The 19519-nt window shown below is 41.0% G+C and overlaps 1 protein-coding gene across 1 annotated transcript in view; it reads right to left on the reverse strand.

The window, feature by feature from the left end:
* Window positions 1-19519, reverse strand: part of Mcm8 (minichromosome maintenance 8 homologous recombination repair factor) — a 52227-nt gene that overhangs the window by 27208 nt on the left and 5500 nt on the right. The window contains exons 6-16 of the mRNA XM_051183320.1: window positions 17444-17642; window positions 16700-16785; window positions 14785-14936; window positions 14296-14491; window positions 11614-11644; window positions 10718-10858; window positions 8142-8283; window positions 4862-5057; window positions 2174-2393; window positions 1298-1507; window positions 133-209 (exon numbers count right to left, since the gene is read on the reverse strand). Coding sequence (XP_051039277.1) covers window positions 133-209; window positions 1298-1507; window positions 2174-2393; window positions 4862-5057; window positions 8142-8283; window positions 10718-10858; window positions 11614-11644; window positions 14296-14491; window positions 14785-14936; window positions 16700-16785; window positions 17444-17642 — 1650 coding nt within the window. The remainder of the gene's footprint in view (window positions 1-132; window positions 210-1297; window positions 1508-2173; window positions 2394-4861; window positions 5058-8141; window positions 8284-10717; window positions 10859-11613; window positions 11645-14295; window positions 14492-14784; window positions 14937-16699; window positions 16786-17443; window positions 17643-19519) is intronic.

Here is a 19519-nt window from a genome sequence, read left to right on the forward strand (position 1 = left end):
AAGGCATTTGCCAGGCCTGACAAACCCTTGGGACACACAAGGAGGAAGGAAACACCTAACTTTAGTTGTCCTCTGATGACCACAGGCGTGTGCACTGCCACTCAATAGAGGTAAAATTAGTGTTAATCTTACCTATGTTTCATAATCTCAATTATATCTTCAGCATCTTCTTTAGTTGCTTCCTCTCTCAATTCTAACCTTGCTCGTGCCTATCAAAGAAAACAACCATTTCAAAATAAATGATAGTCACCATTATTTTTAAAGGTGCACTGTATCTAAACTTAATTATTCATTGTATGGGGAGGGCTGGGGGTGAATACAATCATGTGTGCAATTCCCAAAGAATAAAGATGTTTTTGAAAATTGGAAAAGTGTACAAATAGCTTAAAATATAACCAAAATTTACTCTTCCCAACTAACATTTTTTTTTTTTTCCTGAGTGTTCATTTCATGAAGTTTGGTTATAAAAAATGTGTTTTTGTCCTTGCCTTTTATTTTCAGGAAATCAGTTTATTTGAACTAAAACAACAAAGGAGTCAATCATATTTCAGGATCAAAAGAACCTTACCATTTGTTGCGGCTAATTTTAACTGCAGGGACTCAGAGTACTGTGCAATGTGACAAACAGTGCTGCTAAAGGCTGCCTATACCTACAGACCTGTCACATAATCAAGTAATCAAGACATGCGACATATTCCATGTTCCCATATGCTTATCTTGCAAGCCCAGGATTCTAGGTAATATAACCACTTTTCAGATACCCCAGGAAACTACAGTGTCATTAAAAAAATTGACAATGCTTGGCAAAACTGGTCCTATGCTAGAAAGAAATCTGTAGCTTTGATATGTTACAAAAGTGATTAAATCTTCTAAAAAAAAAAACCCTTTTATTCATCTTTTTTAATTTTTTTATTATTATTTAATGCCTTCTAGGAGAAATACCTAGTCAAGGGTGAAGAAAATTGATCAAAGGAGAAATCATAGTACCACACAAACACACACACTACACGCACACACAGCCTCTCTTACAGTACTGGAGACAACCTAGGGCTTGTACACGTTGAGCAAGCACTCTAGACCATTGAATTACCATCACCTCTTTGTTGATTTTTGAGACATGTATGTCTCATACTAAGTAGTCTATTCTGGCCTTGGACTCACTCTGTAGTCCAGGCAGGCCTTCAATTTGCAATCCTCCTGCCTCTGCATCCTGAGTAACTGAGCTTACAAGCTTGTGTTGTCAGGCTGAACTTCTCTTCCTCTGGTCACAAAAAGCACGAACATAGGAAACTCAAACCTCTGTCAGACGGATCAAAGATTCCAGCTGCCGGGTAGTGATGGGTGAGCTGCTCATGCGCTGGCTCTGCTTGCGGAGCTCTAGGTAGAAGTCCTGTAGAGCCTGAGCAGCTTCTGTGGATAGCCTTGGGTGGACATACTGCCGTGCATAACCAACATACTTCCGCAACAGCTGATGTGGAATTGGATCTGTTGTCTCTCCAGGAGCCACCTAGAGTAGGATTTTAAAAAATGGCTAAGAAAGTTAGCTTGTTCAGGTAAATAAACAAAGTTCCAAAAGCTTCTCCAAATAAACCAAACAGTATGGTTACAGCTCTCAATTCAATCATCTTAGATCAGTGGTTTTCAATCTTCTTAATGCTGCAACCCTTTAATACAAGTTCCTCATGTTGTGGTGACCCCCAACCATAAAATTATTGTTGGTACTTCATAACTAATTTTGCGACAGTTAAGAACTGTGATGCAAACTTCTGATATGCAGAATATCTTCCCAGTAGACTCTGTCCCCCGTGAAGTTCTTGTGTCAGCCCCTGTTGCCCACCCTGTCCCAGCCTCCACCAACTGTCCCTAAGGGGGGAGGGGGACACCTGCTAGCACAGGTGCCCTCTGGGTATTGTTTACCTGATATGCAACCCCAAAGGAGTTCAAGACCCACAGATTGAGAACTACTGCCTTAGAGGATTCCAAAGTAAATGTCTAGGGAATAGGAGGAAGGTGAATTTTATTGGGGAGGGGGGTAGATAATGAGGATTTAAATCTAGAGAACTGTACGTGCTAAGCACATGCTACACCACTATGACATATTCCCAGCCCCTGTTACACATGGAATTCACACATTTAACTACAATGAAACTAAATGATTAAGAAATGGGTATACCTTCAATCTTTCTGACAGCGGTTTCTCAGAAACCACTTCAAGTACAGAAGTATTTGAATCTTGACTGAGCCCACGAGCTACTGTGGCACTGCTAAGGGCTCTCTGCTTCCCAGCTCTTATTGCAATCACATGTTCAGAAAGTAAGTGGTCATGCTGCTCATTCGGCGTATCTAACAAGATAAAGACCAAATCGAATCTGGACAGTAGGGCACTCCCCATCCTAGGAAGCAGGGAAGAAAGAAGCAGCAATGTTTGGAATCAAAACAGAAAAGCCTAAGGAACTGCTTACTTGTTTACTAGTTCCACAAAGAACTTTAAAACAGTCATGCTTTAGGTTAAAGAAATAAGCTTTTACTATAGTTACATGTTCCAACTCACCAAATATGTGCAAGACAGCTGTATGTACTTAAGCCTGGCTGGATGTGGTCTTTCTTCATACAACAAAGCCACTGAGAACTACACGTTATCACTGGCAATGTTCATATGCAATAAGGCTGTCTATCTGTGCTTTCGTAGCTCTTTTCCATGGTTTTCTTCTTTCACATGTGTGAGCGTTTTGCCTGAATGTGTGTCTATGGACCAGAGATGTGCCTGGTGTCTGTGAAGTCAGAAGAGGATGTTGGGTGCCCTGGACCTGGAATTAAGGATGGCTGTAAGCTGCTACATGGATGCTGAGAACCAAGCCCAGGTCCTCTACAAGAACAACAGTGCTCTTAACTGTTGCCATCCCTGCAGCCCTGTGCTTATACTCATCTCATCAAAACACTGTATCACAAGTACTTACATGCACTTAAATGTAACAAAGGAAAGATGCTACATTCTATTTAGGCATCATAGTCAGCCAATCAATCAATCAGGAGCTGTTCCTATTTGTAACAAGAAAAATCAATCTAGAGTGTTTAAAGAATTTTATGAAACCACCAAAGAATGCTTGTGTTAAAAACAGAACCAAGTCATCTGTAGGTTTTGTTCAACAGGATTATGTAGACTTCATAAAACAGAACTGCATTATTTTACTAAGGAAATTCCACTAATGGAAGAATGACTTTGTTGGAGGCCATGATAAACACACTCCAAATCCCCAAGTGCATTTGTGTTTAGTTTTTACTTTTAAATATTTTCTTTCAGTGTATCTGTGTACATGTGTATGTGTACAATGAAGCACATGTAGAATTTATGGGAGTTGGTTCTGGACTGAACCTTTACCTATTGATTTTGCTGGCTTGACAATTTCTATATTAGATGTACACATAAATTTATTTTTGTTTTTTCAAAACAGGGTTTCTACGTGTAGTCCTGGCTGTCCTGGAATTCACTCTGTAGACCAGGCTGGCCTTGAACTAAGAGATCCACCTGGCCCTGCCTCCAGAGTGCTGGGATCAAAGGTGTGCACCAACAAACACCACCTGGAAAAATTTGTTTGTTTATTTATTCTTTTTTTTTTTTTTTTTAAACACAGGATCTCACCATGCAGACCAGGCTGGCCTTAAACTATTGAAAATCCTTCTGCATTTGCCTCCCAAGTATGGAGATTAAGGGCATGTACCACCACTCCAGGCTCAAGATATGTAAGTTATTTAGCATTAGCTGTGGATAGCATCACATATATGTAGTTTCTAAAAACTAGAGAAGATAGTAGAAGATAGAAGACAGCAAAGGGTCACTTAAGCCCATGAATTTAGGACCAGAAATGAGTAACATAGTGAGATTCCTCATCTCAAAAGGAAGGGGGCTAGAGAGGGGCTGGAGAGATGGCCCGGCACCCACAGCACTCACAACCAGCTGTAACTCCAGTTCCAGGGGGAACCAACACCCTCTTCTGATATGCAGGCAAAACATCAATACCCATAACATAAAAATAATAAATCTTTAAGGAAAAAAGTAAATTAAAAAAGAGAAAGAAATAAGCTGCCTCCAACTAGACGTAAGGCCCTACTACTTTCGGAGGTACTCTGTCTTCTCCCTTTTATACCCGTTAAGTCTGTTTTTGTTTTATGCACACTGTGTTCCTCTGTACAAAATGAATTAGAAGAGGAAGCACAAGCCAGGCGTGGTGGTGCACGACTTTAATCCCAGCAGTCAGGAGGCAGAGGCAGGCAGATCTCTGACCTTGAGGCCAGCCTGGTCTACAGAGCAAGTTCCAGGTCAAGGTTACACAGAGAAACCCTGTCTCAAAAACAAAACAAACAAAAAACAACAACAAAAGAGGAAAAACAAACACAAGGTAAACTTGGTTCTTGAAAAAGTGAAACAAAACGACACTCCTTAAGTACATGACATGGCCTTCTCACTCAGCTAAGCAAACTGGTCTCTTTATCAGTACACAAGGACCCCTGCTTCCCGTTGCTGCTTCCCGCTGTTCTGTCTTACTGATTTTTGACAGTGATAATGCTCCAATACACATTCTGCAAACATGTCTATGGAGCTGTTAACTACAATCAGGATCTCCTACGCACAGAGTGGCTGGATTAAACACAATGTACATTGTGTTTTCAACATACGGAGTATGTGAAGATTGTAACCCTTTGCCAGTCTGTGGACTATCTGTGGTGCCTCGCTCTTTTTTTCAGGAGTCACGCACATTGCTGAACATCTACTGCAGGCCAGTAACTTCTGTGAGCCACTCACTGATACACTCAAGTATCTTTTCCTTACTGACACACAGCACGCACATCTGAAGAGACTTACTTTAAATTCTCAGAAACTGTTTTGGCTTTATTGTAGTGTCCTCCAACTGGATTTGCAGCAGCAATGATGGAAGTTCTTGCAGGGAGGCTACAGACCACACCAGCTTTAGCAAGGCTAATACTCTGCTGTTCCATGGCTTCTAACAAGGCTTGATGTTGGTTCCCCATTTTATCAAATTCATCTATTCCACAAATGCCTACAAGCACAGTAGGAAAACAGACTAAAACATATTTCAAATTTGCAGAAGTTACTGCACAATGATTATTTCCACTGGCTTCTAGAATTTAAAATTATCAAATGTTAACTAACAAGAACTGCCTTTTGTTTTACAGCAAATGAAATGTCTATCATATTACTAAACCGTGTGCATCATTCACCACTTTCTGTGGGTAACACACTATGTGGTGGATCCATAAATGAAGATATGCAAGTCTTCAAATGCAACAAGACTTAGCCAGTCAGGTTAGACATGAACATCTAAGAAATGTACTTCCTGAACCACTTACGACATGCCGGATTAGGTGGTAGCTTTCTGGAGCAGAGTGTAGTTAAACTAGGAGAACTCATAGAAGGGCTTAAGAAAAAGGTGCTCCTTGAGCTGCGTCTTCAGGGGACTGCAGGCAATGATTCGGGTGGAAGAATAGAGCTCCAGTCGGAAGACTCAAACATGGCTCTGTCCAGGGAAGTACTGATGGCACTTGCAGGGACATAGAGCCACCACCAAAGGCTTTCTGAGTACCAGGGATGTTGCTGGGGATGGTTAGCACACCTGGTAGTGTGCTTTCTCCTCTTGTCCACACCATCAGAGGATTCTCTGGAGGACTGTCCTGCGGTTAAACTCACCTGTACTCACTCTGTGGCCACTTAACCCTTGCCAGCTAAGCACATGTGAGAAATAACTGCTTCTTACCTTGTTTACATTGCCAGATCTAGATACCTATTTTTGTGGTGCTGGGACTTGAGCCCAAGGTACATTAGTCAGGGCGCTCTCACATCCTTGATTCAATCCAGTGCCACTTCTAGGTTCCTATTTTATGGAACCAATTACCCTTTGTGTACCATGTCCTCTTTTGTTATCTCTACAGTTGCCCGAAGCCCAGTTATGTAGAACTTTGCTCTTCTTTCCTATCCAGTGAAGCTAATGTGAGGCTTTCCTCTATATCCTCTCACCCAGTAAGGTCAGGTTTTCATACTGACCCTCATTTTTTTTTTTTTTTAAATCCACTATCCTTATCTCATTTCAGTCTTTATCTCATTAAAGTCTTTAAAATTCCTGAGGCATTTTCATGGCTTCTTGGATTCCAGTTTTGCCCAGACAAGGAACTTTCACTGCCCTGTTTCTGCTCAGCGGCCTTGCTCCGTTTATCCTGCTCATGGTTAGTGGCTGTTCTGCATAGGCCTGTTTACACTGTTCTCTTCCTGCTCTCACTGTGAGCCGCCCTTTTCCCTTTTCTGTTACAGTTTAGTCTAGGTTGTTGATTACCTGCAAATGACTTAGGAAAGGGAAGAGTGACTGGGTTCTGTGCCACCTCTCTTCCTGTGCTGGGAGGGCTCACCCACCCACCCCGAGGAAGGCGTGAGGCTGTCCAGTGGAGCTCTGGAGCCCCCCTCCAGTGCTGGCTGTGTGCACTTCATGCTTCCTGTGCTACCCCACAGTCCTGTCCATGCTTCTGACAATGACGGCGTTACTGAAAATCTCAGCTGACTGCACACTTCCTCTCAGGTGGGAATGAGGCGGGAACAAAAATCAACCAACTCCCTCTGTTGGCTTCCACTTTTCAAAGCATAAAGTGAGAGGCAGCCAATCTTTTCTGAAAAGGACCAGAAGTAAGTATCTTAGGTTCTGCAGCCCATAGTTTACATACACTTATTTTTTTTTTTTTCCCTATACAATTCTTTAAAACTACAGGAAAAAAGTTTTAGATTTTACACTGTAACAAGACAGGTCCCACTTAGGGTTCCACCTATGGATTGAAGTCTGTAGTCCCCTGGTGTGAGCTGGTTTTGAAGGTCTCAAACTCAGGGTTCCTTCCTCAATTTCCTAAGGGCTGGGATCACAAACATACTCTCATCCCTGGGGTTCCCCCCCCCCATCATTTCTTTTTTCTTATTTTACGTATATGAGGTTTTGCCTGTATGTAGGTTTAAGTGTATCACTTGTGTGCTTGGCACCCACTGGAGTGATAGACAGTTATGAGCTACCATGTAGGTGCTGAGAAATGAACCCAGGTCGTCCTCTGAAAGAACAGCAAGTGTTCTTAATTGCTGAGCCATCTCTCCAGCCCCAGACCATAGTACAGAGTGCAAACTACAACCATCCTCAACTCCAGAAAGATAAAATGCCCTTGCCCTTGTGAGGCTTACATTTTATCTGGCCAACAAGAGGCAGACAACTGAATATGTGGTGATAACTGTTATGGAAAGAAAAACCTTTTTCTTCATGTTAATAAGAACAGATTCTGCCCAGAAGAAGGCCAAGATGGAGATAAATACAGTAAAACTATTTAAGTCACAGCTCTAAATTCCAGAGCAGAAGCTGACATCCATCTTCTTTCCTGCTTCAAGGTAACTGGAACAATTTTGAGCTAAGGAACGAATGCTCAAAATGGTTACTCACTGTACACATATACACTGAGCAATGGGAACAAGCAGTCCACAGGACAGCCCAAGCCACTCCATAAGGAACTTACCATAAGTCTCCAAAACAAACGATCACAGATGTGACAGGGTTATCAAGGGGGAGGTGTAGAAACCATCCACATTTTATCTGATTATTTAATTCTGACATATATTTGCTGTAAGATTCTGAAAATGAATTAGTTTCAATTGTATGCCAGAAATAAAAATGACAGTAATAGATGTTCAATTATTATTTGACACTAATAGTCAGTCCACTGGTTAGGACAATGCTATCTAAATGGCTTTCAAACTAAAGTAAATTCATTGAAATGAAGAAATTAAGCCAGAGGTGGCGGCACATGCCTCTAATCCCAGCCCTTAGGTGCAGATGCTAGAGTATTACCTCTTGATATAATCTCATTTACACAACCCAATGTTATAAGAAGAAAAAGGTGTTTTGTTTTGTTAGGGTTTTCAAGTTAGGATTTCTCTGTGTAACAGCCTTGGCTGTCCTGAAACTCTGTTTGTAGACCAGACTGGCCATGAACTCACAGATCTCCTTCTGCCTCTACCTCCTGAGTGCTGGGATTAAAGGTATTTGCAATCACTGCTTTGCTAAAGTTTTAAAAGCCCAGAATTAGTAATCCCATTTTTCTCTCACCTTGGTCACCAAGTACCAGGGCACCAGCTTCCAAAGCAAAATCTCCAGAGGAACTGTCTTTTGAAAGAGTTACTGTGAGTCCAGAGCTGGTGGTGGTATTTCCACAGACATACACACCACGAGGTGCCACATTGCATGCTGCCTATTAAATACAAAAGGTTTAAAAGAATCATTTAAAAGGCTAGAAAGATGGCTCAATGGATAGTTCTTGTTACCATGCAGCATGAGAACCTAAATTCAGATCCCCAGCTCCCTTACAAAAGCTGGATATAACAGGAGTGGAGATTAGCTGGCCTGACAGTTTACCCAAAATAACAAGTTCCAAAGTTCAGAGAAAGAATCCACCTCCAAGAGTAATGTGCAAGGTGATAGAAGTAAACACCTGATAACAACTGACTGCCTTCACACAACACACACACCCGCATGCACACAAGCATGTGCGCGCACGCACACACACACACACACACACACACACACACACACACAGGCACACAAACCCCAGTTCAAAAAGAAAGACTAATCATAGTCAACGGCTCAAATCCAGGGGTGTAGCACATGTTAAGTGTTCCCTGAAGTCTTTTCATTTTTGATGGACATTTAGGATGTGCGCCACAAATGTACTAGTGCCTGTAGAAGCAAGAAGCGGTACTGGATCTTCTGGACATGGAATTACAGATGATTCTGAGTCACCTGATAAGGGTCCTCTGGAAGGGCAGCAAATGTTCTCAACTGCTGAGATACTTTTTCTCCCCGAACAGGGTCACAGGGTCTCATGTAGCTGAAGCTGTCATCCTCAAACTCACTATGTAATACAGAGGATGATACTGAAATGCTGGTTCTATAAGGGTACACCACCACACAGATGTTGTGTGTAACAAGCAAGCATTCTATCAACTGAGCCACGTGCTCAGGCCTCTTTGTTAGTCTTACAATGATCTGTGAGTGGGGTGGCTTACTAAGTGATCAGAAGACAGTAGGAATATAAATGTTAAGTGGTTCCCAAAAGTGCTGGTCTCATTTTTTAAAAACCTGATCTCTAATATTACAGCTTTTAAAAATTGTTTTTAATGTTCTGGGATTTGTGTGTGTGTGTGTGTGTGTGTGTGTGTGTGTGTGTGTGTGTGTGTGTGTGTGTGTGTGTGTGTGAGAGAGAGAGAGAGAGAGAGAGAGAGAGAGAGAGAGAGAGAGTTTTACATTCATGTATAAAGTGTACCACCTATATGCAGTGCCTGTGGAAGCCAGAAGAGGGTGTCATATCCACTTGAACTGGAGACACAGTTGTGATCTGCTATGTGGTTACTGGAAACCAAATTCAGGAACCAAATTCAGGTCCTCTTCAGGAGTACCAAGGGCTTTTAGCCAGCAGGTCATCTCTCCAGTCTCTACTTTAACTTTTACTATAAACTTTGTTTCATTTATAACTAGGTAACACTTGCCTCAGGTATCAGGCTGTTGCAAGGGCTCAGAACAAATTAAAGTAGGCTCTTCTGGCCAGATAACCAAACAGGGGTACAATGTTTTAAAGGAAATAAAAAGACTGGTTTAGCTGAGGAGGCAAAGGCAGGTGGATCTCTGTGAATTTGAAGCCAGCCTGGTCTACAAAGCTACACAGAGATACCCTGTCTCAAAAACAAAACAAAACAAAACAAAACAAAACAAAACAAAACAAAAAAGCTGGGTAGTGGTGTTGCATGCCTTTAATTCCAGCACTTGGGAGGCAGAGGCAGGGGAATCTACAAAGCAAGTTCCAGGACAGAGAAAGCAATACAAAGAAACCCTGTCCCAGGGACAGAAGAGAGGAAAAGAAAAAAAGGGACTGGCTTAGTATTAAACCACAGGGAATAAAGATGACACATGTAAAGGGTGGTAGGATGAAAATGCAACCTTGTTTGCACATCAGGACCACCTGTGGGGCACTACATATATGTAAGTACTAGCTTTAGGCTGCCTGTACTATCTTCAGAGTTTCAATTACTCAGTTACTACCCAAAGCTTCATCAGCACAGGACTGACTGCAAGAAGGAGGGATTTTGTGGACATCCTTAAGAAGGACATAGCTGGGTATCACACTGAGAAAATCAAAAGCTTTCCAACAAACTACCTTCTAGAGCCATCATGAATGAACCCAAAAGGGATGCACCATCAGGCACTGGCTAAAAGAGATAGAATAGTCTTTTGAGGGTAACAATTGACTGGTCAAAAAAGTTGCTTTGGATGCAGAGAAATGGTGACGATGTACACAAAGATTTCTTACCTTTACCAGAATATTCTGAAGTACTAACAAGATGCTTAGGTATGTGTATGGAAGGAATATATGACCCAACTTTACTTCCTTTACTATTCTGTTCATTGTTGTAGTCCCATCGCAACAGACTAGCAAAGCATTACTAGGGATAATAATGGGTTGCGTGGCAGGAAGCCACAACGTATATAACTCACACCAACTCCAGTTCCCCTATACCCCTAGACAAACTAGATCCTCTGCAACCCAAACATACTATACGTTGAGAAATATATGCCAATTATTCATACATTATATAAGCAAAAGGCAAAACACTAAATAATTGACTTTCTACCTGCAGCATCTGACTCTTTCCCAAGCCTGGATCTCCAACAATCAGGATGTGTGGGTCTCCTCGAATGGGAATCCTGTTTTTGTCATCTGCGTACTTTTGGCTACCGCCAAAGAGCGCTAACACCAAACCTGCTTTAACAAGCTCGTGTGGAAGGAAAGAACAAAAAAGAAAAACATCAAGATGACTAGCAAGAGGCATTCCTGCATGGTTACAGCATGAATTGTTTAGCTGGAGATTATTTCCCCTTCACAGTGCTGATGGAGCCCAAGCCTAATTGGTCAGATGCTTTACCCCTGAGCTATACCACCAGCCAGGATACTTTTAAACATGACTGAACTTTATTTATTTTTTTACAATGAGGTCAAGAAACAAAGCTAGGCATGTCTACAATCCCAGAGCTTGAGATAAAGACACAGGAAGGTTATGAGTTCAAGGCCTTTGCAAGAACAACAAGTGTTTTTAACTGCTAAGCCATCTCTCCAGCCCCTACTGTACGGACTTTAATGTTAAGTTTATTTGAGACAAAAGTTAGGGATGCTGAAATTGGTACATGTACAAGAGGACTAAAAACAAAGACTAAAAGTATATAAATCAGTGGTATCTTAGAAATTGCTAAGAGCAACTTTGTAAGCCAGAAATCTATTCCCAAATGAAAAGCAACCATTGGTGCCTACTTTAACTTTGTGTCTACTTACTTTGTCTATTTGTTAAAGGTGTCCATTCCCAGTAACTGTCAATAGTTCCAGGGGGCTATTATTTGCCCCCCACATAATCAACTTGTAGAGAATGATGATTCATATTAAAATATTAATAACTAGTAAGAGAATCTCATAATACTTTTTAGTATTAATATTGCCAACTTGATGTACCTTTTGAATGAAGGTGAATATACTTACTTCATGACCAAAAATGACAGGACAAAGTGAGCTGAAAAATAAAATACAAATTATAAATTCTAACTTAAATAGCATAAGTGCATTAGAAGATCTACTTCACAATTTGCTTAATTTCCTTTACTAGTAACTAGAAGGAGAGCAAATTTTACATCTTCTCAACCCCACAAATTTTATTCATACAGAAACTTTATTATTAAGTCTTACTTAATCTATAAAGGGAAGAATGCTTTAAAATCCATGCCTCTCTGAGGAGGTACATTAAACACATCTTAAAGTAACTCAATACACAGCTGACCTTACAGAATTAACACTTAAAATGTTATCAGGTTTTCCACATTCCCAAAGCCCTTGTCTTATTTGAACGGCCATCTTTAGACCTGTGTAGTCAAGTCCACAAAAGGAAGACACTAACCAGTGAGCTTAGCACAAATATCACTATTTTAAGGTAGCACACAACTTCACTTCTTTTCAGTTCAATGCAGAAGGGTCAGATCAAGTGTGAACATAAGGAAACAGATCTACAAGGGTTAGAGAGATGATTCGGCCTATAGAGTGCTTGCTGCAAAAGCATAAAGATTTCAGACTCCCAGAACTACATTAAAAACCAAGTATAAGCAGGGTGATGAGGGCACATCTTTAATCCCAGCACTCTAGATAGAGGCAGAGGCAGGCAAATCTCTGAGCTTGAGGCCAGCCTGGTCTACATAGTGAGTTCCAGGACAGCCAGGACTACACAGAGAAGCTATGTCTCAAAAAACAAGCAATGCCCACCCCCTTCCAAAACACCCACAGGTATAGTGGGAAGCTGTAACCCTAGCACTAGGGAGACGGAGACACAGAATCCCTGGTGCTCACTGCCCAGCCCAGCCAATCTCTAAGCTCCAGGTTCACTGAGAGACTGGCTCAAAACATAAGATGCTTAGCAATAGAGAAACACAAGGAACATACCTGATATCAGCATAACACATGCACACAAGTGCACACAAGCCCATGCACACATGCATGTGCATGTGTGCACATACACACACACACACACACACACACACACACACACAGTATTTGCATGTGTCAATTTTGTAAGTAAGGAATAAACAAATAAAAAAAAACAAATAGGAAGGGTAGTAGTCAGGAGTAAAGTGTGAATCTTCCTCCTGTTTTAATAAATGTAAACAGATCCTGGTGTCCTTTGGAACTAATCTTTACCTTGTTCCAGTCTGCCTGCTTCCTACCAAGTACTTGTGCCTGTGACTTTTCTATGGCCATAGAAGCATCCTCAGTAGACACAAGGGGAGAAGAGAAATGCTGGGCTGCTCCTCAAATCTAGGTCCCCAGGAGGCATTGTCATTAGGGCACCATAGCCCACGTGCCATCTCTCCTCTGTATTATTCCTGCCTTCCTGCCACTTCTGAATTCATCTCCCAAACAAATGACATTTCACCAAACCATTGCTTCTAAGGAATCTAAACAGATAATCACTGTGTATTGACAATTCTAATACCATCTTCTCTGTTCTCTTGTGGTCCTCCATTCGTTATCTAGTATTGGTCAATAAACTAAAGGTTCAGGATGTAAATAATTTCAGTTCTGTAGAGTGTAGTGACTCAGTCTCTAGCATTCAACTTGTGGAAAGCAACCACTAACAACATGCAAATCAACCAGGTGCCATGTGTTTCACTAAAAATCTCCTAAAAGCAGCTGCCTTCTTTGCCAATCTGCTAGATTAGTAAAGTGAAAGGCGATTCCTTGAAACCTTTAGTTTGGATGATGAAGTCACAAAACGAAGAGAGAGAGAAAAAAGGTAAACGGGTGAGTGGTGTCAAAGAAGGGTCACTAAGAGGCTGCTTCACTGATAACCGCTAAGAATGACAGATGGCTGTTCCTGGGGTACCTGCCTGCCTGTTCACACAACTCCCATGTAGCTTTCACATGCTGACCCTTTCACAGCATTGGCTTTCCCAGAGTAGGTCAGGGTGGCTTATCTGGTGGGAAACTCCGAGAGTTTATGGACAAGAACTCAAGTGACTTAAAACTTTCCTCCGTTGGTAAACAGACACACAAAAACAGAAAGGAAGACTCAATTCTGGAGGCTGAAGCCTTGATCATTTTCTTCCTTCACCTCTCCTAGGTATGGGAACTTTTCATTCAGTCTCTTGATTTCCTCATTTCCTCAAAACTACCCCCAAAATGTCAAAATGCCAAAAGTATACTATATCAAGTATGATAAGTATATTACACACTAATAGCTACATAGCAAACTTTCTGTGTGAGACAGTCATCGTTTAAGTATCATTTTTTTTTCTAAAAAGACATAAGTATAAACCCCCTTGCCATGTATTATTTTTTGTTGCTACTACTCACTCATGTCACCACAGTGCAAAGGCACCTAGGACATCATCTAAGTGACTAAATGTCGTTTTGTTCCAATAAAGCTTTATTTATGGACACGGAAAACGGAATTTCATTTAATATTGAATAATGAAGTACTCTTCTTTTTTTTTTTTTTTTTTTTTGAACTGTTCAAAAACACACACAAAAGCCCTCACGAGTTCTGGAACAAGTGGCCTATGAACTCATTTATTGACTACTCTGACTAGTTTTTGTTTTTTTTTTTTTTTTTTGACAAGTAACCAAGAGCATGCTGACATGCACATCCACAACAAAGCTCGGGTCACTAAGACATACTTGACAATGAGCTTCAGCAGGTTCTCTTCAGCCTGAATCTCTTGGATGGCATACAGGTCTTTAAGTGAGAACTCCATCAATGTCCCATGCTGACAGACACCCTCTGCAGTCTGTGCTTTCTGTCCTTTGCTGTTGCTGACAGAATTTGCTTCAACGTACAAAAGGAACATGCACTTATCATTCTTATTCCGAGAACCTGTAAATTCAAAATACCAATGTATTGTTTTCATTTTCCATACAATTTGACTGAGTTTATGACTCAGTGACTTTACTCATTCACTTCAGGCTTTTTTAGAGACTGGCCTCAAGACTAACCTCAAACTGTGACAATCCTTCTACATCGGCTTCCTGAGGACTAGAACACTTCATCTTACACAGAAACAAGGAATTTCTAAGTTATTTGAGATGAAGAAGTAGCTTACACAGATTTAAAAAAAAGAGCCAACCTATCACTGTTTCGAGACAGTCATGAAGAAAGTTACAACATACCTTCTTCAGTGTTGGAGACTTTGACAACTCCAGTAATAGTCACTGTATCTCCTGGGACGCAACTATCTACAAGATCATGAGCAAGTTCACACTCTATTGTTCGAGGGATCCGCCCTGCATCACTCTGTGCATCAGACATCAGTTCCTGTATTCTACGGCATTCAACAGTTTTCAGTTACAATACATCTAACTTTCAGTGGTTTCTTCAACACAGTGACTATTCAGGATCTGCACAATGCTAAGGCAGATTGATTTTTAAAGAGTTCAATGGTATCTCAAAAATCACGTTAACGTTTTCCAATTCTTATGTCAGAATGAACATATGTATTCATTTCTTGTGGCATCCTGCAAGAATCCAACAAATAAGACTCACCAAAGAAGTGAAGACAAGTTTGGAGAATGCAAAAGTGGTATTAACATATGAGGTACGAGTGAAATTTCTGAAGAGCAAATCGTAAAATAGTGATGGATGAGCACAATTAAGTCCAGACTGCAAAGACAAAACTCACAAGGGTACAGAGAAGTGGCACCCAGGTTCTCAGCAGAGCCCCAAGAGGTACAAAAAGTGGGGGGGGGGGGGAGAGCAGGCAGCAATGAGCAGTACAGAAATAAGTGTTTCAAATGTCTTTGGAAGGAGTGGGCAATCAGGTAGGAAAGAGTGAGAGCTTACACCAGGCAGCAGGAGCGCTGTCTATAGAAATGGACAGGTTTCTTCTAAGAGGGGCACTAAGATGTTCATGAGACAAGCTCAACTCCAGAAATAAAGCCTTTGAGAAGCTCAAGCCAACTCAAGAATACTCAGAATAACCAGGACTCCCATTTACTGGGGAAGATTTGAGGAGGGGCTCCAATCCATGGAGAGCTACAGAGATGACCCCAACTCCCCAAACATCTCTCACCTCATCGCTGAAATGGCAGTAATTCAAGGAAGAGAAAATGAAATACAGGAGTCTAAAAGCATGTCATAAAACAAAAATGAGGTGTTCTGAGATGGGAACAGACAGAGGACAAGTATGAAATCAGAAAATGAAAGTCACCATGGTAAAGTCAGGGTGGCACATGTCCATAACCCCAGTGCTCAGGAGACTAAGACAGCACTGTGGGTACAAGATTACACATGGACTACAATTAGTCTCAATACAATGACAACAAAGCACATAAAAAGCAAACATTTCTAGAAATGATACAACAAAGAGCCAACAATTTGGAAAGCATGCAGAGAAATGAAAGGGTAAAGCAAACCTAAAGCAATGGGTAACATAAGGGAGGCATCTGACTGGAAGTCCACAGAGAAAGTAGTGGATAGTGTACTGGACAGCTAAAGACAACTCAGGAACAAAAAGTGTAAAGGGGCAAGAAGATAACTGCTCCTTCACCATTTCATAACTGCACAAGTAAAGAGACTATGGGGGCGGGCAGGGTCCAGTACCCTAAAGGGAATGAGAGTCAGAATTGCATCAGAACTTCCGCTAACATCAGGGAGAGCAAGAACTAAATACACTCAAGGAGCTGTCTGACCTTTTTTTTTTTTTTTTGAGGCAGGGGTGGTGGTGGTGTCATAAACATAATCAAAAAAGCTGGAATGACTACAGGAAAAACACAAATAAGGAGACTGGAGAGATGGTTCAATGTTTTAAAATGCTGGGGGAAAATGAGTACATATCATAAAATAGCCCACTTTTAAGTGATTATCTAAAACTTCAACAATATCACAGCCCATCATGGAGTATGAAATGAGTCAAATTGAACCACTTTTCAGTAGCAGTGGATGTAATAGATGTATCCTTTCTAGAATGCAGTGACCAATCAATTTCAAAGAGATAATTACCATTTTAAAACATAGGCTCATCAAAGAATGCCACGACACATATAATAACACCACATGCTTCTTTCACGTAACATTCTGAGTACTTACTTGATCAGCTGCCAGTCCACTGTAACTGTGAGGGGGGAGCTGCGCAAAGGAGCAAACGACTTCCCTCGACACGCAGGCACAGGACACTGCAGCACAAGATTTACTTTCAGCTTCTGGTAAACCATGACCACATCTTGAGGTAACTGAATTACAACCTCACCCATGTCTTGTTACAATCTTCAGATGTCATTCTTGGCCCTTTTCTAGCTGACACTTCTCATTTCCTGTACGTACTTTTTGCTGTGAGTAGCCAAAGCTCCCAACTCATCACCGTATCATATATCTTTTCCTTCCTCTCCTGGAATCTGGAACCTACTCAACTGTGTCAGGATGGTGCATGAGAAGCCAAGGAGGTTTATGAAAGGCAGTGTTCTGCCTACCAATTGATCCCTTTTCACAGTAGCTATCAGTAGCCCTGAGCAGACTACATGCTCTGAATTGCCATCATATGTGCAAAAAGCCAAAACCAGCCCATTAGAAAGGTGCCCAGCCAGAATACCTCCCTCTACCAGCTCTAGCCATCATTTGTTGGCAACTCCATAGAGACTAAGAGGCAGAATTACCCAGGTAAGGGTTCTTCCAGCCTTCAAAAGTAAGAAATCATGAGGAAAAAAATAAAAATAAAGTCTTATGGGCCATTTGCTCTCCAACAGCTCTGTTCAAGGGCACTGGGAAGTGTTTTCTGTAATCTGATGTGCCTTTGTGAAGAAGACAGAAGGTAGAGTCAGTTAAAGAGCATATCACCTTTGTAGGAAGACTGTACTTCCCATCGGGCAGAGGGAAGCTCTGGATCTCTCCACATGCAGCACAACGGAAAGCCATCTTGGTACAAAGAGGCTTTATGTTACCAACACGAACCACGGTCCCTCTTATAGAGATGTACTTCCCGTAGCAGTTTGCTCGGACGTTCTTGAGGTGTGTTAAGGGCTCATAGTTGTACACTCTAAAAATAAAACAATGTGTCCAGCTTATTATAAACTTTAAATTAATGAACAGAGAGGTGTACTTTCCAAGTTCCTTTTGTGAATCCATCACAGAAATCTCACATGAGTTAAACTTTATTAAAAATGAAAAATGCTAGATCCCATATGTTGCTGTCTAGGGAAAAAGTGAGAGGGAGAGAATTAAAGAAGAAAAAGGAAGCTGCTGTGGTGGCACACGCCATTAACACCAGCACTCAGGAGGCAGAGGCAGAAGGATCTCTGAGTTTAGCCAGCCTAGTCTACAGAGTGAGTTCTAGGACAGCAGGGGCTAACAGAGAAACCCTGTCCTGAAAAACAAACAAACAAACAAAACAAAAAACAAAACAAAACAAAAAAACAAAGAAAGGAAAAATAATTTCAAAAAGAAAATTCTATAGATACAGTGACTTTTGGGTTTCTAACTTTTCCAATTTTTTCCCATTTCTCTCCTTTTGTTTTTTGTCGTTTTGAGACAGACCTTAAACTCTGAGATCTGCCTGTTTCTGCTTCTCCGGTGCCGGGATTAAAGGTGTGCACCACTATATCTGAACTAACTTCTTTTTAAAGAGCTGTTACAAAATAGCTCCTATAAATTTTTGGAAGAGAAAAATAAAACCCTGCAGTTTAAAGAATTAAAAACCCTGAAAATACTACAAAGATGAGCTAGACAGCATTTATTCCGTGTCTCATGTAAACAAAGTGCACACCACTTAGTGTACTCCACAAATTATCACATTTATATGCTAGTCTTGACAAGTTCAAAAACAACCTTCACAGAGGTTTCAGGTCAGGAAATCAGCTTACTTGGATAGAAAAATACTTTTATCATGATGTCTTAGACTAACTCTCAGTAGGCACTTTGGTTATGGTGTCAAATTAGCAAGGAACATTGATTTCCTTATTTATATAAACTGAGGTTCTCATTCTGTTTCTCAGGGGTTTTTTCCTTTTCTTTTCTCATCATTTACTGATTTGTGCATGCAAGAGCACACGAGTGTACCATGGTGTGCATATGGAGATCAGAGGACAACTTGTGGGAGCTGACTCTCTCCCTCCACTATATGGGTTCCGGGGACTAAGCTCAGCTCATCAGGCTCAGTGGCAGCATATCTTACCCACTGAGCCATTTCACCAACCTAAGGTTCGTGTTCTTAAATGCTTTCCACTACTCGAAAACACGTGAGTAAGAAAGGATACACTAAATATAGTTCACAAGGGAAGAAATACAAATGACCAACAGATATTTGTAGAGATTTTCACCATCAATTAGGCACCAGGGAAAAGTAAAATAAAACTGCTTTGAGATTTCATCTCACTCAGTAAGAATGGCTATGGAAAATGATCGTATGACTCAGCTATACCACTACTGGGTAGAAACCTGAAGGATTCTGAGTGAGCACACCACAGATACTTGCACACTCCTGTTTACTGCTGTACTAGTCACAATAACCAAGGTAAGGAACTAGCCATTATCCATAGATAAATGGATAGGGAAAATGTAACACATAATGGAATTTTATTAAATTGTAAAGAATGGAATTATGACACATGAAAATGGATAAAATTGGAGATCTCTGTTAAGCGAAATATGCAAGATTCAGAACTATATACTGTATGCTTGCTCTCATACATGAAATATAGATTTTTAGACAACACACATGAAAGTAGAAAGGACAAGTCTGAAAGGAGATAGGAGGGGTAAACAAAAGCGGGTAACATAATCTCTGTGCCATTAAAATAGAAGTGGGGACTAAGGGGAGAAAGGGGTCTAGTCAAAGGCTGAAAGGGGAAATAAGTGAGGTCAGTGGGAGATGGGATGAAAATTTAAAAAAAGTCATGTTATGTGCATAAAAGTTTC

This window comes from Phodopus roborovskii, unplaced genomic scaffold (genome assembly GCF_943737965.1).
Source record: "Phodopus roborovskii unplaced genomic scaffold, PHOROB, whole genome shotgun sequence".
Lineage (NCBI taxonomy): Eukaryota > Metazoa > Chordata > Mammalia > Rodentia > Cricetidae > Phodopus > Phodopus roborovskii.